At 32.5% G+C, this 22514-nt stretch overlaps 2 protein-coding genes across 2 annotated transcripts; both read left to right on the top strand.

Annotated features, from left to right (window-relative positions):
• Positions 1–10711: 10711 nt before the first annotated feature.
• LOC110670145 (embryo-specific protein ATS3B) lies at positions 10712–11973 on the top strand. The gene is made up of 3 exons (XM_021832101.2): positions 10712–10912; positions 11025–11132; positions 11582–11973. The coding sequence occupies exons 1-3, from the start codon at positions 10784–10786 to the stop codon at positions 11903–11905; spliced, it is 561 nt and encodes a 186-aa protein (XP_021687793.2). The 5' UTR covers positions 10712–10783; the 3' UTR covers positions 11906–11973.
• Positions 11974–14769: 2796 nt separating this feature from the next.
• Positions 14770–20729, top strand: LOC110670162 (DEAD-box ATP-dependent RNA helicase 7). Its single transcript, XM_021832119.2, has 14 exons — positions 14770–15401; positions 15763–15897; positions 16000–16140; positions 16230–16341; positions 17383–17453; positions 17569–17723; positions 17876–17987; positions 18655–18756; positions 18857–18917; positions 18998–19166; positions 19254–19350; positions 19473–19567; positions 19809–19945; positions 20154–20729. The coding sequence occupies exons 1-14, from the start codon at positions 14934–14936 to the stop codon at positions 20405–20407; spliced, it is 2109 nt and encodes a 702-aa protein (XP_021687811.2). The 5' UTR covers positions 14770–14933; the 3' UTR covers positions 20408–20729.
• Positions 20730–22514: the final 1785 nt, after the last annotated feature.

The following is a 22514-nucleotide window of genomic DNA, read 5'->3' as shown; positions in this document are numbered from 1 at the left end:
AGAAAACAAAAAATAGCCGAATTATGAGAATTGACTTGTTGTTTTTTTCTGATATTAAATCTGAGTATATATACATCAAAAGCGTGTAGATGAAGCTTGCTAAACAAATAACTGCTTTCTTTGCCAACTCAGCTGACTATCTAACAAGATAACCACTCTTTCCCGCCTAAATAATTTACATACTCTACATCCCCCACTCAAGATGGAGATGGGTTTAATGAAACCAATCCCATCTTGGACAAAAATTGGTGAAACATGGGAGACGTCAGAGGCTTAGTGAAAAGATCTGCAAGTTGATCTCTAGCTGCAACATGTGAAGTGATAATGAACTTGTGAAGTACTTGCTGTCTAACAATATGACAATCAATATCTAGGTGTTTGGTGCATTCATGAAACATGGGATTTTTAGAAATATGGATAGCTGCCTTGTTGTCGCAAAACAGAGGAATTGGTTGAGATAATGGCACTTGCAAATCACGCAGCAAATAGGATATCCATTGAAGTTCACAGACTGTCATAGCCATACTACGATACTCTGCCTTCGCAAATGACTTGCTTACTGAAGTTTGTTTCTTCAATTTCTAGGAAATCAGAGACGAGCCAAGAAAGACGCAATACCCTGTTAAGGATTTGCGTGTCATAGAGCAAGTGGCCCAATCAGCATCACAATAAGCTCGTAATTGAAGACTAGTGTTTGCGGGAAAGAATAACCCTTTGGCTGGTGTGCCTTTAAGGTATCGAAGGAGAGTAGTGAGGGCATCCCAGTGTGGTTTACGTGGTTATTATAGAAATTGACTTAAATGTTGAAAAACATAAGAGATATCCAGACGAGTAAGATTAAGATAAAGCAAACGACCCACCAATCTACAATATCTTTTAGGTTCAGTAAGTAGTTCACCAATGACATCATCTAATTTGAGGCTTTTTCTCATGGGAAACTCTTTCTGTTTTGCATTTAGCAACCCAGCGTTAGCAAGAATGTCCAAGATATATTTGCATTGGCTAAGAAATAAGCCAGTGGTGGATCGAGCAATTTCCACTCTTGAAAAATACTTGGCATAGCCAAGGTCCTTGATAGTGAAGGAACGGTGAAGAAAATCTTTGACTTGGAGAATTTGAGATTCGTCAGCCCCTGTTATCAAAACATCATCCACATAAACCAATAAAGCAATGAAATTAACATCCGAGCCTTTGATAAACAAGCAATTATCATGTATGGATTGAGTGAAACCATAAGATTATAATTGGCTTGTGAGTTCTTTATTCCATTGACGACCTGCTTGTTTCAACCCGTAAAGAGATTTGCATAACCTACGCACTTGGCCTGGCTTGGCCTTCAAATAACCCTCAGGTGGCTTCATGTAAAGCTCCTCATCAATAAACCCATGGAGATATGCATTATTAATATCCAGTTGATGGATGCCCCAGTTTCGAGCTGCAGCTAGAGCAAGAAAAAGCCTCACAAATACTGTTTTTGCCACTGGTGAGAAACTAGCTATGTAATATAGGCCACACAATTGATTGTATCCTTTAGCCACTAATCTGGCTTTATAACGCTCTACTGAGCCATCTGGATTGTACTTCACTTTATATATCCATTTTGAATCTATGACTTTTTTATGTGCAGGAAGAACAGTTAACTCCCATGTACCATTCTGTTCTAAAGTACTCAATTCTCTATCCATTGCTTCAATCCAGTGTGGATCCTTCTTAGCCTGAGAATAATTGGTGGGCTCGGGAATCATAGACACATTAGCAATGAAGTTAAGGTAGGATGGATTGAAGGAAATAGAAGGTAGGTTAGGAGAAGAAATACCTGGATGTGAATTAGGATCTAATACGCCAGTAGAAGTTTGTTAAGTTGAATTGGCAGAAGATTGGGATGGTTGGACAGAGGCAATAAAATCCTGAAGGCAAACAGGTTTGGTAATGTTCTTATACTCTTTCGAATAGGTAGTGATGGTGCAACTTGTGTAGGGATTTGAGGTATGGATCCATCATAATGTGGACGAGTATCCATAGATGATGATACAAGTGTAGTTGAATTATGTGGGGAAGAGGAAGATGTAGATGAATGTGAATATGTCTGATGTGTGGGTGACTGTGTGTGAGAATCTGAAATATGCAAGAAAGAGGAAGTGGAGTTATCTAAGGCTGGAAGTGGAATGACAGGTGAGTAAGATGAGGCATGTGACTTTTGTGAAAAATGAAAAATAGGTTATTTGAATTGACATCTATAGAAATGCAAACAGAATCAGTATCAATGTTGTATAGTTTAAAAGCTTTTTGACCAGGTGGATATCCCAAGAAGATGCATTTGTGAGCTCTAGGTTCAAACTTTGACTTATGGGGAAAAGTGTTTGTGGCATAGCAAAGGCAACCGAAAGTTTTTAAAAAAGAATAGTCAGGTGGTCTGCCATTTAGAACGTCAAAAGGAGTTTTCCAATTCAAAGTTTTTTGTAGGTAATCTATTTATGAGGTATGTTGCAGTAAGAAGAGACTCACCCCAGAACTTTTGCGGAAGAGAGGCATGAAACATGAGTGACCTAACAACTTGTAATAAGTGTTTGTGCTTTCTCTCCACAACACCATTTTGTTGTGGAGAATACACATAAGACCTTTGATGAATAATGCCTCGATCATGAAATAATTTTGTACAGTTGGCGTTAATGAACTCACTTCCATTATCAGATCTAATAGATTTGATAGTAGTATTGTATTGATTTTGTATGGTATTAAGAAATGAGGTAAGAACACTTGTGGTTTGAGATTTTATGTTTAAAAGGAATGTCCAAGTTGCCCTACTATAGTCTTCTACTACTGTTAACATATAACTGCCACCCTTGATATACTGAACATTGTAGGGTCCCCATAGGTCAATGTGAATTAACTAAAAAGGGTATTCAGAATTTGTGTGACTTGGGAAAAATGGCAATCTTTGCTGTTTAGACATGTGACATATAGTGCAATCATGAATTTCTATGTTTATGCCAATTTGGGAAATGTGAACCATGGTGGATTGTGAAGGGTGACCCAATCTATTGTGCCACAAACAAGCAGTAACATAAGCACTTTTATTGATGTCAGTATATGAGATGTTTGGTTGAGTACAATTATTAGCTGAAGTGGTAGAAAACTCATTCAAAGATTTTGGGATGCAAGTTGTAGATGAATGAAAATAAAATGAGGAACTGTCCAACCTATACAATCCTCCTGTCATTCTTCCAACAGCTATAACTTCTATAGTCCATTGATCTTATAGAAAACAATGTTTGGGGAAAAAGGTTACAACAATGTTGGATGTGGCAGCAAGTTTACTCATAGATGGCAAATTGTATTTAAATGTAGGAATGTATAACACATCCAACAAATGAAGTTTGGGGTGTAAACTGATATTACCTACTTTCTGAATATATTGTTTGGTTCCGTCTAGCAAAAAAACATGTTTATGGGTAATAGGATGGTTAGTTATGTCAAGATGGGTTGAGTCATAAGTCATGTGTGATGATGCTCCTGTATCTATAATCCACTTGCCTTGCCAATTATCATCAGAACTAAGGAAGCCATAAGAATCAAGTGTACCTGCAAACCCAACAAAACCAGAGAAATTGGGACAATGTTCTTTAGAATTCATCTTCACCTTCATATATTTGGCTACCTTTTTCTGGACAGCAATGGAAAAATCTTTATTCCAGTCATAAGATTTCTTGGCCACTTCTTTCCGAGACTCATCAAGTGGAATATCCTGGCTAACAACATATGCCTGTTTGATGTTATAAAGGAGAGGTCCTTTATTTTCCTCAACTTGCTGCTCCAATTCTGTCCATAATTCCTTGGCAGGATAATCCAAATTTTGTAGATGAAGTGCGCCTTCTACAAACTGATCCATCGATGTCCTTACTTTGCTAACTCCATCATTCTCCATTGTTCAATTTCCTTCTGATCCACAAGTACTGATTATAGAGATCTCAATGAAAATACTTTTTCTGATCAACTTGATCAAAGAAAAAAACGGTTATAAGAAAATGAATTCTTTATCTACACAGGAAGATAATGCTCTGATACCATGATGGAATACAGAGAAAACAAAAAATAGCCGAATTATGATAATTGACTTGTTGTTTTTTCTGATATTAAATCTGAGTATATATATACATCAGAAGCGTGTAGATGAAGCTTGCTAAACAAATAACTGCTTTCTTTGCCAACTCAGCTGACTATCTAACAAGATAACCACTCTTTCCCGCCTAAATAATTTACATACTCTACAAGTATCCCTTGGTGAATGATGTTTGAGGATGATATAGTTCTGATAGATGAGACGAGAGAATGAGTCAATAGAAAGCTAGAGCTTTAGAGAAGTACTTTAGAGCCAAAGGGCTTTAAGTTAAGTAGAATGAATACAGAATACATGCATTGCAAGTTCAGTGAAGGCCAAACTGGTGATAAGGAAAGAGTTAGTTTGGATGAAGTGGTACTACCCCAAAGTAATCACTTTAAATATCTTGGCTCAATCCTTCAAGTAGATGGGGGATGTGAGGAGGATATTAGTCATAGGATTAAAGCCGGATGGTTGAAGTGGACAAGTGCCACTAGAGTTTTATGTGATCGCAAGATTTCCAATAAGTTGAAAGAAAAATTTTACCATACAGCTATACGATCAGCCATGTTATATGGTAGTGAGTGTTGGGCACTGAAGGAGTCGTATGTGTCTAAGATAAGAGTTGTAGAGATAAGAATGTTAAGGTGGATTAGTGACCATACTAGACTAGATAAAGTCCATAATGAGAGTATTAGAGAAAAAATAGGCGTGGTGCCAATTAAGGATAAGTTGAGAGAAGGGAGATTGAGGTGGTTTGGTCATATGAAGCGTAGACATACGGAGGTTCCAGTTAGGCAAGTAGAGCACATTAGGTTAGAGGATAGAAAGAAAAGAAGTGGTGGACCTAAACTGTTTTAGAGGAGAGTAGTACGACATGACCTAGAAGTATTACACATTTTCAAAAATTTAACCCAAAATCATTTAGAATGGAGAAAGATAATCCATATAGCCGATCTCAAATTATTGGGATAAAGGCTTAATTGAATTGAGTTGAGAAAAACTCAAATTTTTTCCAATCATAATTCAAATGAGAGATAATTCATCATCATGTTTGGTTTCATTTCCTTTTATTTTGTTTTTATAAATTATTGTCAGTTCATCACGCATATTTGTAAATTATTCATTCAAATTAAGCCATATGTATTGTTTGATTAATTTTATATAAGAAATTAATATTTTAAGTATATATGTGTGATATAAAGTTAGCAAAATACATTTTTAAATTTTAGAGTGAAAGCCATCATAAAATATCTTTTTAATTAAGATTATATATTTTTATTTACAATTAATTAGATCATATGAATATAGTATAGCCAGGACTATATCTATATAATATATAAAAGTGAAAAGGAGAACATTGGAAATGTCAATAATATCCTTTATTATTTATATTATTTGTAATTATATATATTTTTTATTATTTAAATAATTTTAGAGGTAATTATATAAATTTTTTTATTATTTAAATTATTTTTAGAGTTATTATAAATTTAAAATTCTTAACCTATTTGTATTTAAGTTCTACCTAATTCAAAATAAAATTTTGAGAAAAAAAATCATATTTCCTAGAAATAATTGTGTATTGAAGTTTAAAAAAAAATATTAATTTTATGAAAAATAAATAATTAAAAAATCATAAATTTACATTTTTTTTAAATCGTATGTTTTACTAATGTTCTTAAATTCACGTTTTCTTAAAAAAATAATAAGTTTTTATGCTTATATATATATATATATATATATATATATATATATATATATATATATATATATATATATATATAATTTAAATTGAAATAACAATATATTATATAAAGGCTATTTTTAATTAATTATTAAATTTTATTACTTTATTATAATATATAAAATATATAAATTTAAATTAATCCTATTAAAATTTTATTAAAAATAACTTTTATACGTTTGAGAAATTTCATTAGTACTGCACGTATTTGCAAATCAAGATTATGGCATATTATAATCATGTTTCTTTTTTTTTTTTATATAATTTCTTTCATTTATATTTTGTAATATTGTAAATAATTTTTAAAAGTAAGTATTTTGATGTGTCACGACCCAACCTATGAGCCGGACCGGCACTAGGACCTGGGCCAACCTAAAGCCTCCGAGACCCGTAGTAAGCCTAACTATTCATTAATCCAACTCTAAGGCCCATTTGGGCCCAATATCAAGAAATCAACCGGACGGAGTCCGGCCATAAAGTGGACCTTTCAACGGGGAGTTTTTGGCTCACCCGACCTGTAAACAAAATATATCATCAATTGGGGAGCTCAGCTCAGCCTCCACATACTCATCAGCATAAAAATAAATGGGAGCTCAACTCCCTCATCCAATCCATCAAACAGGCATATCATTATATGTTTACAGGTCCAACATGATAATAATATTACAAACCAAAATCAAATAAATACTTCTAACACATGCGGAAATTCTAGGAGTTAATAAAATTACACAAACATTGATAAACAACCTGCGAGGAAAGAAAGCAGGTTAACCTCAAAAATATCCTCCTGTGGCCTGGAAAAATATTGAACAGGAGTGAGCATTCGACTCAGAGAGTAAAATATCAATTTTAACCATAATCTCTATAACTATCTAAAACTAATGCACCCTGTAGAGTGAAATGCAACATCAACAACATTTTCACATCATAACATCAAAAAGGTAATTTGGAGCACTCACACACCCTGTAGTATCAATCATAATATATGAGCCGATCCCTATACACTCTCTTAAATCCAACTAGTGCAAGAACTCAAGCCGGACTTTCGCTTAATAAACCAAATCGGGGGTCCCAGCGAAGAACTCAAGCCGTGACTACCCCCGAAGGATCGAGTCCCAGCGAAGAACTCAAGCCGTGACTACCCGTCCTATCCATAGTCCACACCACATCACACGCACGCCAACGCACGCACACTGCTCCAAATTACCACAACAACATCCATGGCACTTTAACAGTTATCAATGCAACATAAATCGTGCCTAGAGTTTAACTACATAAATATATGCATATAAGTGATGCATGGGCATGCTTGAACATATAATAATAGTGAAATTACAATTAAAATTAATATTTTACTCACAGACTTGACAACGGTCACTGTGGAGGCTGGGCTGAGGAAGAAGGCTGTCCCGGCTTACCTGAAAATTACATTAAAATTTTTAATATAAATGACTCAATGCAATCAAGAAAAGACCAAATACGTCCTAAGTCGTGCCGAAAATCTGGCAGAGTCTCCCCTATACCTAGGACCTACCCAACCTGCAAAAGGGCTCAAAACACACTTCTATATTCACAATCCATATATCCACAACTCAATCGCATCACACAGCCCCTCCTGGGCCCATCAAATCAATCATTCATCACAATATGTAAAATTTCAATTTAGTCTTTATAATTGATCATTTTTGCAAAAATTGCCCAAACAAGCTCTAAAAATTCTAAAACTTTGCCTCGCGGTCCTTAGCAATATTACTAGGCTATTGCAAAAAGAATCATAATTTTCTGAGCTACCATGAATATTTTATGGATTTTTAACCCTATTTAAGCATTAGAAAATTACGAAAAAGTAAGGTTCGGGTTTACCTTTGCCGATTCTGACTTCTGGAACGCGCTCGGGATGTCTGACAATGGGGGGGTAGCCAAAACTTTGGTCCAATTCGGAGACTTTTCCGGTAACAGGTCTGTCTGGCCGGAAATTCACAAACTCGATCAACTGTCGAATTTCCGCGAATTGAGGATACCTACACGAAGCCCACAACACGGGGGTTAGTACATAAATTTTTCAGAATTTTCTAAGCTCATTTAATGCTCGGAAAAACACTGCGAAGTTCCGTGGGACCCACCGAAAAACGGTGTCGGAAAAATTCGAAATTTATGTCACCGCGAAGCTCTCGACGAGTGGAGCGCTCTGGTACTCTCGGTTTTCTCGTGGGATTCACGGTTTGCGAGAAATCTAGCCCGAAAGTCAAAATGGGCTAAAACTTCCCGGGCAAAAATTGGACAAACCGCTCGATGGATTTCGGTGTTCTTGGTGTCTATGGAAAGCTCTCACCGAGTAGATGATTTTAGACACAAGACCCAGTCCAATTGGTGGCCGGATCGGCCGGATTTTGGCCGGGAAGTCCAGCGTGGCTGCGTCCCTTTCCGAGGCCATTTCCGGCGTTCAGCGGCCGGCCGTGGGAGGACCGAGGTGGGGCGCCGGCGAGGTGAGAAAGCAGGGGAGGCGGCGGCGCGGCAAGGGGAGGAGGGAGGAGAGAGAAAAGAGAGAGAGAAGGGAGAGGGGTCAGACCTGCGCGGGAGGAAGAAGGAAGAAAAAGAAAAGGCCGGTCCGATTCGACCGGTCCGATCGGTCAGGTTCAATTCGGCCGGTCTGATTCAGGATACAAAATTTTTGAATTTTTACTCTGCCTCGGGATCGAAAACGAGGTCCAAAAATTCCGAAAAATTTCCAGAAAACTCAGAAAAATACGTAGACTCCAAATATGTTTTTAGTTTTGCCACGTGGTCTTTAAATTAATTTTTAAAAATCATCAAAGTTTATATTTTCGAAAAATCGAACCCGATTTTTAAAATCCGAAAAATCTCAAAAAAATTCCTAAAATTTAGATAAAATTAAAATACAAAAAATGCTCATAAAATAATAAAATTTAAAATTTTGGGGTGTTATATAATGACTCATAAGTGTGCTTCTCATTTATACTTTATATATATATATATATATATATATATATATATATATATATATATATATATAGAGGGAGAGATGATAGACAAATAGATATCATAGATACAAGTGGGAAGAAGGGAAAACGTTAAGATTATAAAAAATATCCATAATAATTTATTTTAATGACAATAAAAATTTATTTTATTTTATTTAAAACATTAACATTAATTTTTGACATATGAACTTAATTTCTATTTCACTTAATATTAATTTATTATTTTTTTCATAATTTGATATGAATTTGAATTCTATTTTACACAATATTCATACGTATATAAATTAGATTTAATGAAATAATTATTTAATCGTTTGAAACTAATTTTATTTTATTTAAATTATTATCTCGAATATCTAGGAATTCTATTTCATGTCAAATAAAATTGATATGGGTATCCTATATATGTATATATAGAGTTAATAAAAAAATTCTTAATTATGGCAGAAGTCTCAATGTATATTAATTTTGGGTTATTTTATAGGAATTAATGGTTAGAACAATTCCTTATAAGGATATGAATTCCATACAAGCCGCTTTTGAAGTAATAAATACTTTTATAAAAATTTTGTAGCACATTTCAACTAATATTGTATTTCTGCTTCTCATTTATAAGTAAGTATCTCAATTAAATTGAAAATTAAGGTTTTATTGAGTTATGTAGTAAGAACTTTAGGTATTTGCTTAATTGTATTTATTATTATATATGAAAATATAAATAATCATATATTAATAAATAAATTATTTGTGATTCTATTCATTATTCAAAAAATTAGATTATTTATTTAATTAATTTGAAATATTATATTATAATTTATATATCATAAAAATTCTATTAATAATATATAGTATTTGTAACTTTCTAAAATATTTTATAATTTAAATTTAAAAATGTATAATAAAATATAAAAATAAAATTTGAGTGATTAAAAGAAAATTATCTCTTATTCAAAAAAAATTATCTCCTTTTATAAAAAGAAAAAAAAATCTTTTTACAATTTTAATTGATAAGATGTTGAGTAATTTAAAAAAAAAATAAATAAATATTGAGTAATATAATTAAGATTAGAATTTTAGTAAAATTAGGATTATATAAATATAATTTGATTAAAAAAAAATAGAAACATAGCTTTTTTCTATTTATAAATTAAAAAAATAGTTAATTATTGACAAAAAAAATTATCTATAATTTTTAATTAAATAAAATATTGATAACTCTTATATATTACATCAATTTTTTTTTTATATATATAGATCTTATTTTAAATTAAAAATGTTAGACTTAATTTATGAAATAAATATTCATACTAAACCTTATCTAACAAATGTTAAAAAAAATCTTATTTCAATTTGAATTTAATAAGTCATCTTTAGTTTTTTTTATTTGATTTTAATTTGAATTTAATCTAGAATTCAAAATACCTATAAAAGAGTAATAAATTTTTTACTATGATCTTTTATTATTGTTTTTTAACAATTAAATTAATAAAAAAAAGGTTATCGATTATTCTATTTTAAATTTGATAATACAATAATTAAAGATTAAATTTAATTGGTAATTAAAAATAAATATATTATAATAATATTATATTATTTATAATAAATTAATAAAAAAATTATATATAAACAAATTAAATTATAAATATGCACATACAACACACGTTTAGCAAAAATTAGTTATAATAAAAGTATTAATCTCGTGATTACCCCAATTATATGGATTAAATAAGGGACTGAAAAATAATTATATTTTACATACATAATGTAAGGGCAAAAGGGCTTCTGTTACTATTAAGCAATGTAATGCTGGGCTGGGTTTGGCTGGGCTGTACTTATACCGACAACAATATCTCACACCAACAGCCAGTAAATAGCCTTTTACATTGTAAGTTTCATCCTCTGACACCTACTCTCTCGTTATCCCTGTGCGGTTTCATGGGCAAAATGATTAAAGCCGCTTATTCTTTTATGCTCTATTTTGCCTTTCTATTTATTATAGCAGAAGCAGAATCAATCAGCCCCAAGCCTCATGCTCTGGACTCTTTCAATCTTAGTTTAATCCAGGTATCACCAAAGTCAGTGATATTGTCTTGGCTTTTGTTTGTTTTCCCTGTTGCTGGGTCGTTAAATTAAATCTTCTGGTTTTGTATTATATATGGGAACTCGATGAAAAAAGACTGTGGGAAGCTGCTCTTACCAAGTGATAATCTCAACAAGCTGTTCCTCACCCAAATACACCCGCGATCAGATCAGTCTTGCTTTTGGAGACGCTTATGGCAACCAGGTTCGCTTTTAATTACTTTCCCTGATTTTAATTTTTGTGTTGATTAATTGATTACTCTTTAGTTAAAAATTAACAAATTATTTTGGAGAAACGTACTATACAAATCGAATTGCATCTTTCATAGTAACAGAGAGATCAACACAGATGCAGAGCCATAATTATCGAATTCTTTCATACAAATGGTGATGGTGCGATTATTAGGTTTTTAAAGTTCATAAATAAGGTTGACCTGTGTTCATAAATGCAGTAAGGACGTGTCCATGGCTGGGTCGTTAATGTCTACGTCTATCACTAACGATAAATGAGATAGATAATATTATAATAGAGTCTGTGTCTTGGAAACTTCTTATCTACAGTTTGTACACTCACATCCAATCTCATTGGTCGACCGACCCGATTCCTATTTTCAAACTATACAAATATAAGCTTTTAAACAAATTGTGAATCAGATTTATGCGCCAAGGCTGGATGATCCATCTACGAAGACTTTCGAGCGGTGCTCTTCTGATTCATTTCAGATAAGTGGACCATGTGCCTATCAGATATGTTATGTTTATCTGTATAGAACTGGACCTGATGGCTGGAAGCCTGAGACTGTGAAGATTTATGGGTATAATTCTTATCCTGTTACATTTGACTACAACATTTTCATTCCCAGAGATATTTGGTACGGATTCAATCTGTGCCAAAGTGCGTCTTCTGCACATGTTGGAAGAGTTCAAGGATGGTTTATGTGTGTTTTTCTATTAGTTGTTGTTGCTGTTATATTCTAATTGTGGTTGTACACATTCAGATCAATTAAGACCTTATGGTAGTAATAGACTTGATAGTTGAAGTTTTAGCTGATTGTTGTTGTAATGGTAAAGATTTCATAGTAGTAATTGCATCATTTTGTTGCTGCCATAGTTAAGGACCTAATGGGTGTTACGCTGCTGCAAAACATCTTTGAGCTTTTGTATCTTTCGACCCAGATCACAGCCATTCAAAAGCTCCTATTGTCTAAGCTTAATTGTTTTGATTTCACTAACATAATTTACATATTTACGGTGCAAAATATTCTTTTAATTTTTTTGGGTTACATTTTAAAATTTATTATTTAAACATTCCCATGTGCTTGTGCTAAGGATCACTTTCTTGGACGGATTTATTCTTTTCAGCACTCTCAATAGCCTGATGTTCTTTTTCTGTTGGACATTTTTTTCTATTAGATCGTGGGAATCTTGCCACATAGGGCTGTTGTTTGGGTAAAAATCACACTTCTTTAGTCATGATTATGTTTCTCTTCACGGGGCTTTGGTTCAAAGGGAATACACATAATTGATCTGCAAATATGATTGAATCCATTAATCTCACAAGCAATTTATTTCACAAGCAATTTATTTCTGAATGGTGCCATTGTTTTAGAATTGGTTATGGAAATATCATAGCAAAATATTTATTTTATCAAGAGAAAAAAATATATATATATAATAACATCAATAAAGAGATAAATTATATTTGATCTCTATGAGGATTTTAATCAAGAATAATTTAGTCTTTTTAATTTCTAAACATTGACTTGATTATTATTTTATTAAAATATGATGTAGAAATAGGTATAAGAAATATTTTAGGTTGTTTTATAGTTTTTTTTTATGAGATATGTTAATAAAAAATGTTTAGAGATAATTTAATTATTTATTAATTTTTTTTTTGTTGCTCAATGTTTGACGTTTACTTAAAATGCATAATTTGTTATATGATATTTATTATTTATTAAATTATTATTAAACTTTAATGATTTTTTTTTAATTTAAGGAGAAAAATATTATAATTATATTTTAATTAATGCGTTGATAAATTATATAAAATTATTTTGACTAAAAAAATTCACATTTTAAAATATATGGCCATATATTTTATATAATTATAAAACAGACTTAAATAGAGTTCGATCATTAATTGGTGTAGTATGACTTTTCTTGATGAGTGTTCATAAAATCAGAAAAATATGATTTTTACAGAACTTTTTAAAAATATTGTAAGATATTCATTAAATTTAAAATAAAATAATTTTAATATAAACACTTGTTAATTGAGTTAGTTCAAATATTTTTATTACATATATAGAGAAAAATAAAATTAAATATTACAAAATAAAATATTTATTTTCTTCCATGAAAAATATTAGAAATCCAATCAAAATTATAAAATTTTAATGGGATTTAAAAAATATTTTTAAATAATAATAACAATAATTATTATTATAAGGTAAATTTAACATATTATAGTTATATAAAAATATTTTTATTTCCACATAAATTTATTCCCATTCATATTTTTTGTATATGGAGTGAGGTATGTGTATATGATGTTCCATACTACAAAGATAGACATGTTTTCCTCTTTTATATATCACAAATTATAGGTAAATTTTTTATTAAAATAATAATTTATTTATTAATTTACTAATATGTCTCCATATATTGAAAAGTAAATTTATAAATTTTAAAAATAATTTAATAACATCAATTATTTAATTTTCAATAAAGTAATATGAGGATGTATTAAAAAATATTAAATAAAATTTATTATTTTAATTATATTAATCATGTTTTTTAATTTATTTGAAAATAAAAATAAATTTATCGGAAGAGACAAAGGAAATAATTTTATTTAAATAAATATTAATGTGATATTTTAAAATTGAAAAAAAAATTATTATTTTCATTATATATATATATATAATTAAAAAAATTATTTTACTCACTCTAAATGAAATATATATATATATAATAAATTATTTAGTAAAAAATAATAATGCATATAAATTTTTTATATGTAAATAAAAATAAAGTAAAAATTAATAAAAAATAATTTTATAAAATAATAAAATTTCATTAAATTTACAACTATTTTTGACGGGTTTTACAACTATTCTTGATGAGTTTTAAATTTTAATATAATATACTTTAATTATAAAAAATTGAAATTAATATTTTTTTTTACTTTTTTATAAGTAATTTTAAATCAATATTAACCTTATAATAATAATCGGAAATAAAACTTAAATATATATAAAAGAACCTAGCTACATTAAATTTTTATTTTTATTATTTGAAATAGAGAAAATGTGATAAATACATATATACATATAAAATGATAAATTAATTATAAAATAATAAATATGTATTATGAATTTCAGGTTCATTCATATTTTAAAAATAAAATTTTAAATTATAGTAAATTTTTTTACTTATTGTTTAATAATTAATTTATTATTTTATATATTAATTCTGGCTTAGAATAAATCACATCTAAAAAGAATTGAATTATTATTTTCACATTTTTAGTATAATTTTTATTTATTTTAAAATAATTTTTTTATATTAAAAAAATTAAAAAATTTCACATATTATTTTAAAATATAAAGTTAATTTAAAAAATAAAATCAAAATTTTATAATTTTTGTTTTGTCAAGAAAAATTTTGTAAAGGTTAACATGGTATAATCGGTCCATATTATAATTCTAAAAGGAATGGGAATCTGAATTTGATGCGAACCTACCCATATTCTAATCTAACGGCACAAAACTACATTAAATAGGGTTTCATCATCCAACGGCATAAAAGGCGTCCACCGATAAACCATAAAATCTCAAACCCTAACGTCTTTTCCTCCCCTTGCTCTCCTGCTTCTGCAACTCATTGCTACATCCTTCTATAGCAGGAGAAAGCACACAACTCTCTCTCCCTTGTTTTTTATATACACACAGACGATTCTATTCTAACTTCTATTGTTTTTTGCTCCCTCTATAAGATAATGCCATCCATTGCTCTAGCTAATCACTCCTCAGATTCCAAAGAGAAGAAGGAGAAGAAGATGAGGAAGAAAATTGCTTTGGAAATTTCAGAGGCCCAAGATGAAGTCTTTTATGACAAGAAGCAGAAGAAGAAAGATAAGAAGAAGCGAAAAGTCGTAGACATCGACTCTGAAGATGAAGAGAGGAGCGAGACGAGTTCGGAGCTTGTCGAGCCTGTAAATTTGAAATCAGAGAAAACAAAGAAGAAGAATAAGAAGGCAAAGGTCGCTGAGGAGGAGGATGAGGAGGGAGAGGGAGAGGTAGCGAAGGCCGAGCATCCCAACGCTATCTCGAGGTTTCGCATATCTGCCCCCCTGAGAGAGAAGCTCAAGTCCAAAGGGATCGAGTCGTTGTTCCCAATTCAGGCCAGGACCTTCGATGATATTCTCGACGGATCTGACTTGGTCGGTCGCGCACGGACTGGTCAGGTACAATATCATTCTGGGTTTCCTTTGCGTTAGTTATAATTGAGGTTTTAAATTTTAATTGTCTGCTTATGAGTTTCGTTAATATTTACATGACGTCATTTCCCCCCCGAGTTTGTTATTTGTTTGCCTATGGTCTTTAGCTCTTGTTTTAGTCAATCTGTTTGTCTTTCAACACCCTGAACATAACTCTCCGTTTTAAAGTGGCTTTGGTTTGTTATTATGTGTCATTCAAGGGATGAATTTGTGAAGAACCTTCTTAGCAACTTGTGTGATTGTTTGCTACATTTTCCATGTTAAAGACCTGGCAGTGAAAGAAACATTATTTTGATCATTGGTATTCTTTCCATGATAAATTCTGCAGGGTAAAACTCTGGCTTTTGTATTGCCTATTTTGGAGTGTCTTACAAATGGGCCTGCAAAAGCATCAAGAAAGACAGGGTACGGCAGGCCTCCAAGCGTTCTGGTTCTTCTACCCACCAGGGAATTGGCCAGTCAGGTATATAGTTTAGATGGATCTTCTAGATGTTGCTTGTAGTTTCTGGACATTCTTATTTCGTAGTCTTCTTCTTTTAATTCTTTATTTTTCATTGTTGAAAAGGTGTATAATGACTTCAAAGTTTATGGTGAGGCATTGGGCTTGACATCTTGCTGTTTATATGGAGGAGCTTCATACCATCCTCAGGAGATGAGCTTAAAGAGAGGGGTGGATATAGTTGTTGGAACTCCGGGCCGCATAAAGGTGTCTTTTATTACAATACTATTTGACTCCCTGTAATGGGTTTATACATTCCTCATAAAATTTTTAACTTTGATGGAAACTATGTACAGGATCACATAGAGAGGGGCAATATTGACTTAAGCTTGCTTAAGTTCCGAGTCCTTGATGAGGCTGATGAAATGTTGAGGATGGGTTTTGTTGAAGATGTTGAACTTATTCTTGGTATGTCGCTCCATGTAAAATTTCACGAGTATCACATGTAATTGATTGTTGTTGAATATCTGGTATGCTATCTTGGAATTCGTAGGCCTTGGTTGCACTGTTATTTTGCAAATGTTATGATGTCCTGGTTATTTAATTTTGATCAACTTAATTAAAATGCAAATAGTATTACAAAAGGGTTCTGGATTTACCAGCACTATTGAATGTGGGATATTGCAAAGAAGTGGACAAAAGTGAATAATCTCAACAACGCATGCCTTTTTATGTTTTGAGCTTCACAATGGACTTCACGCTTTTGTGTCTTCTTTTAATTAAATGATAAGAAGATTTTTTTTGTCCGTGGGCCTTGTGCTTTGAGCTTTATTTATGCTCTATAACACTTACAGACAATTTATAATACTGGTTCATTGATTGGTTATATTTCATCTATTCTCAATAGTTTGCCTTGTGTTTTATTTTAGAGCTAAGTTGTCTTCTGTGGATTTTGCTAAGAAATGCAAGTTGCATTTGGCTTTTGGATGTGAAGTATTTCTCTTTTCTACTGTCTTTCCTGATTCTGTAAGCAATGTGGTGTGGCATTTTGATTGCACCCATTCTCAGGGCCGTATTCCTTTGGTCCTTCATAGTTCATACTTCATACAAAAGAAAAATCTTTAGATTACTACACCATGTTAATTTAAATTCCATTGCTTCTTGCTTGTTGTGAGCTTAACTTTGAAATTATGGTATCTGATATTTTCTTCATCTTGCAATTTAATTGGAATAGTCTTTTTTTTTTTTTTGTTATACAAATATAAAAAAGATACAGATGTTCTCATTTGGCATTCTTTTTGCCAGTTACATAATCTTGTTGGTTTGTATAGCTTATTTGGCCATAAATTCTTCTGGACTGAGCATGCTTGCTTGATACCAAGAGAAATTTCTAAAACCTTATTAATAACCACTGTGTACCAGATATTATTGGTTACACACCACTAAGTTGTTTACTGCACTAATAGGATTTGAATATGGGGATATTTATTTGGTCCTTTTATTTTGCAGGAAAAGTTGAGGATGTAAGCAAAGTTCAGACTCTTCTCTTCAGTGCCACCTTGCCAGATTGGGTGAAACATGTTCGTTTCTTAGCCATTATATTGACTGATACTCATTCTAATTTAAGTTTAGTATGTATTAATAGTTCCTTTGTCATTTTCCATATTTGACTATTATTTTCTTTTTCATTACCAGATTTCTTCTAGATTTCTTAAATCAACTAAGAAAACCATAGATCTTGTTGGTAATGAGAAAATGAAGGCTAGTACCAGCGTTCGGCATATTGTGCTTCCCTGTTTTACTTCAGCAATACCTCAGCTTATTCCCGATATCATTCGTTGTTATAGCAGGTCAGTTGATTCTTATGTCTGGTCATTTATTTGTAATATTTTAATAATCTTTATGATATGTTAATAGCCAACGGCAACTTGTTTGGGATTAAGGCTTAGTTGTGTTGTTGCATTTTAATAATGTTTGGTCTTGTTGAACAATTTTGTTCCAGTGGAGGCCGTACAATTATTTTCACTGAGAAGAGGGAATCTGCAAATGAACTTGCTGGTTTGTTGCTTGGAGCACGGGCTTTACATGGGGAGATACAACAGTCTCAACGTGAGGTATTGTTTGGGTTTGTTTGGCATTGCTTTTGGAGCTGCCGTTATGAAAAGCTGCTCCTTAAATATACTAGAGGCTATTAAAAATTGTTTTAAAGTTTAAATTTGATATGTTTTAGTCTGTGAAAACTCCAAAAAAGCAATACTTTTTTCAACATCATCTAAAATGATGTTTTCCAAAATAGCTTTTTTTGAGTCTCGCAACCGCAATCCCAAATGGAGCTTTGTGTTTGATGTTTTGGAGACATCATCTAGATGTGTCTCCATAAGTAGAATGTGGCTAATTGTAGAGTATGTATCTGGATTATTTTGGATTTGATTAGAGGACATGTTTGGTAAATTTTTTAATATTGGAGAGCTCATCTATAATTCCAGAAGTGTGTATGTTGTCTTCCTCTCTCATTCCCCATTAGTAATGAATGAATTTGTTGCCTGCCTAGCTGTACCACAGCAGCACCTATATAGAGCACCAGCATGTATTTTAGCTGAGGCTAACCCAGTGATTGTACTGGAAATAAAAACATAGTGACAAGCAGATTCACAAACTTTAAGAAGAATCATGTACATCTCTCAATGGAAAATGGATCTTAAAAAAAGGGAAAAGTATGGAGCGATGTTAATATGTTAATCCTTTTATTTTCTTTGCTAATTTCAGATATAATGTCTACAGGTTACCCTTTCTGGGTTCAGGTCCGGCAAGTTCATGACGTTGGTAGCCACAAATGTGGCAGCTCGGGGACTGGATATAAATGATGTGCAATTAATAATCCAGGTGTGATTCAGTTCACTTGTGTTCGTGTGTGCATACATTAGGAAACCTTTTCATTTTTTCTTCTTTCAAATGTGTTTACATTTAAGTGTTTTTGTTTTAGTGTGAACCTCCTCGTGATGTAGAAGCTTATATACATCGATCTGGACGCACAGGAAGGGCAGGTAATGTGGAAAATTTTATGACTGGTCTCGTCTCAATGCTGGATTCATTTATGTGCTGAGAGAGTTATTGTTACTTTTAGGCAATACTGGAGTAGCTGTAATGCTCTACGATCCAAGGAGGTCCAATATTTCAAAGATTGAAAGAGAATCTGGTGTGAAATTTGAGCACATTAGTGCCCCTAAGCCTTCTGATATTGCCAAAGCAGTTGGTGTGGAAGCTGCCGAACAAATAACTCAGGTTTCTGACAGGTAAGTTTGCTTTTAGAACTAATTGATGGTTTATTTGGGTGCTTTTAGGCTTGGACTTGAGGTATTTAGAACTGGCAAATGTTGCAGTGTGGTTCCTGCATTTAAGTCTGCAGCAGAAGATCTGTTGAATACATCGGGTTTGTCAGCAGTAGAATTACTTGCAAAAGCCCTTGCCAAGGCTGCTGTGAGTCCCTCCCTCTGTCAAAATTGGCTTATGTTTTAACTCTCCTTTCTTTTTTTTATTGTTTTATTTCTTTGATATGGTCAGAAGCACACTTGGGCTCATATTATGATACGTATGTGCAGGGTTACACTGAGATAAAGAATAGATCACTTCTAACATCCATGGAGAACCATGTTACATTGCTCCTTGAAGCTGGAAAACCCATCTACACACTATCGTGAGTTCTCGACACTTCATTTCCGTCTCTAATTTTCAGTTTCTACAGAATAGTAGATTAGGAAATTAGAGTGCTTTTGTTCTAATGCCTAGGATACTTACTCCGTTGTGACTTAAATTTCATTATACAAGTATAGAACATGGTTCTTCAAATTTAACTACCTGAAATAACTCGCTTTGTTTGTTGTGATGATAGTTATCTAAGTAGTTGACTTGTGTCTATTGAATGAAATTTCTCTCAGATTTGCTTTTGGCATCTTGAGGAGATTCTTGCCTGAGGACAAGATCGACTTAGCAGTGAAGGGTATGACCCTCACAGCTGATGGGAATGGTGTTGTGTTTGATGTGCCTGCAACAGATCTGGACACATTTCTTGTTGGTAATAGTTTATTGGCTTTTCTTTTTTTTTTTTTTTTAAAAAAAAGGAATGTGCTTAAGGCCAAATATGGCCAAATATTGTCTTCCCTTTTTTCTTTTAAAATAAGTGAACAGTCCTCAAAATGTTCTTTCTTTTTGATGTTGATTGCTATTGCGTCATTCATGTTAATTATATTTACTTCCATTTCGTTTTCCATTTGGTGCTGTAGGTCAGGAAAATGCAGCTAATGTCAGCTTAGAGGTGCTAAAAGTACTGCCTCCCTTGCAAGAAAGAGACCAATCAAGGGGAAGATTTGGTGGCGGTGGTGGTCGAGGTCGGGGTGGCTTCAGTGACAGGAGTGGTGGTAGTAGGTTCTCGGGGGGCAGAGGTGGCAGGGGCCGGGGATTTTCTGATAGAAGAAATGATAGGTTCTCTAATGGCTTTGGCAGTGGGAAAGGTCGCAATAATGACAGAAAATGGTGAAAGGACCTTAATGGGAACAAGTGGAAAGCACCTTAATTTGGACTCCATGGATGATGGTTGGTGATTGATTGCATTGGTTTACAGCTAGAGGATGAAGCATCCTTTGATAATGAAGAAAATATGTCCAAGGATGTAAATTCTCGATTGACTGACATAGGAAATATATATTTGTCCTTTTTGCTTGTTGTGATGACCCTTTTTTTCCTTCAAAATTTATTGGTAATGTTTGATTTTCTGGGGAATTTTGCGGTCACCCCATTTTGTATTGAATTCTGCTGGACATTTAAGATGATATTATAAGATGCGTTATTATTTATATAAATTTGTATTTGTTCATCTAAATTTGAAAAAAAGTTGCTATAGATTCCTGTTTGAAGGCAAGCCCTTTGGAAACCTGTATGCTAATGATAAAAGTAGAAGAAAAATAATAAATAGAAAATCGATTCTCCTTTTGGTTTGGATGAAGTGAAAAGCATGGGGTGAGGGAATTTACGCTTTAATTTTCCTCTCCCTTTCAGGTTGCAGAATGCTTTCGGGCCGTGAGCTGCTGATGGGTCATGTTAGCTTAGAAACGTTGCGTCGACAACTGGTATTAGAAACGTTGCGTCGACAACTGGCATTAGAAACGTTTTGTATTTGTTGCATAAAACTAATATCATTAAATGAATTTAAAGAAAAGTTATTTGATTAAATCTGCCATGGTATTGTAGATTAAATTAATAAAATCATTTTATAGTAATATAATTATGAATGAATATGAATGAACATGTAATATAATTTTTAATTGTTTTTTCATATATATATATATATATGAAGTGATAGATTGAGTTTACTGAAAAAATTTATTTTAAAAAAATATATAAAAATATCTTAGTGTATTATACTTACAATCGCATGATTATAATTATTAATTAAATTTAAATTTAACAAACAAATAAATATTAGGTCAAACTAATATTGAATTAACTCCAGCATTTTCTTCCTTAATTTAACATGGTTAATTCATCATAAAAAAATAATTATTTTTGTATTATTGTGTTATTGGTCCCTCACCGGGACGTAATTTCTAGTTTGATAGAAGAACGCAACAACACGAGCCAAATCCATGCCCAATTCTTGACGTCCTCAAACCTCCTTCAAAATGGTCGCCATTTCTTGATTTCCCGTCTTCTCTTCTTTAGCTCCCATTCTGAGTTGGGCTCTCTTTGCTACGCCACATATATACTTTTCAATGGAAAAAGATCCCAAAATCTCTCCATATCATGGTTAGGGCCCATTCTTCCAAAAACAGCCAAATATTATGATACTCATTTGTGTCAGGCCTTGACACTCTGTAAACATCTGTAATGGCATCTCACTTGATTTCCTCACTTTTCCATTTCTTGTAAGGGTTGCACGAGGAGGGTAGCTTTTGGGTTCTATATTGTCTGAGGTATTCATGGACAGTCTATCAAGCTTGAGTTTTATAATGATCTCTTTATTCAAAATTCAATGATAAGCTTTTGTTCTTCTTGTGGGTTTGTGAATAGCGCAATGAAATTGTTTGATGAAATGTTGAATAGAAATGTTGTTTCTTAGAATTGGATGATTATTGGCAAGTGGAAGTTTTGACGAGGCATTGGCTTTGTTTTAAAAAATGAAAAAGTTATTACTTGGAACTCGATTAAACGGGGTTTGTTCAGTGGCCTTGACAAATTTCCGTGAAATGCAGTGTTTAATCGATGATATCACTATTAGACCAGATATAATTACCATTGCCAGTGTACTTTCAGCTTGTGCTTATCTTGGTGCTATTGATTATGGGAAGTGGATGCATTGTTACTCGAGGAGAAGTGGCCTAGGGTGTGATATGGTGATTGTACTGCATTGATGGACATGTATGGGAAATGCGGCTGTCTGGAAAGAGCTTATGAGGTCTTTGGGGAAATGCCTGAGAAGAACACCTTGGCATCGAGCCATCGACGGCTATGATTTCAGTGTCTGCGCTTCATGGGTCTTGGCCAAACCTAGGTTTTGCGGATAAAGATTTTAGTGGAACTGGGGCCAATTAAATTCTTAAGCAGTCATGTTACTCAAGATTATCAAGCGGAAAACACACATCACCTAC

The sequence above is a fragment of the Hevea brasiliensis genome, chromosome 17 (assembly GCF_030052815.1).
Source record: "Hevea brasiliensis isolate MT/VB/25A 57/8 chromosome 17, ASM3005281v1, whole genome shotgun sequence".
In the NCBI taxonomy this organism is placed as follows: domain Eukaryota; kingdom Viridiplantae; phylum Streptophyta; class Magnoliopsida; order Malpighiales; family Euphorbiaceae; genus Hevea; species Hevea brasiliensis.
Note: the sequence above shows the minus strand (reverse complement) of the source record. Positions and strands in the feature narration are given on the sequence as shown.

Bases quoted from the DNA above. Each gene is read 5' to 3' on its own strand.
- LOC110670145 (XM_021832101.2), top strand. From the start codon at position 10,784: ATGGGCAAAATGATTAAAGCCGCTTATTCTTTTATGCTCTATTTTGCC. The intron at 10,913-11,024 runs GTATCACCAAAG...CGATGAAAAAAG, and splicing joins TCAATCTTAGTTTAATCCAG to ACTGTGGGAAGCTGCTCTTA. The intron at 11,133-11,581 runs GTTCGCTTTTAA...ATTGTGAATCAG, and splicing joins GAGACGCTTATGGCAACCAG to ATTTATGCGCCAAGGCTGGA.
- LOC110670162 (XM_021832119.2), top strand. From the start codon at position 14,934: ATGCCATCCATTGCTCTAGCTAATCACTCCTCAGATTCCAAAGAGAAG. The intron at 17,454-17,568 runs GTTCGTTTCTTA...TTTCATTACCAG, and splicing joins TGCCAGATTGGGTGAAACAT to ATTTCTTCTAGATTTCTTAA. The intron at 19,351-19,472 runs GTGAGTCCCTCC...ACGTATGTGCAG, and splicing joins AAGCCCTTGCCAAGGCTGCT to GGTTACACTGAGATAAAGAA.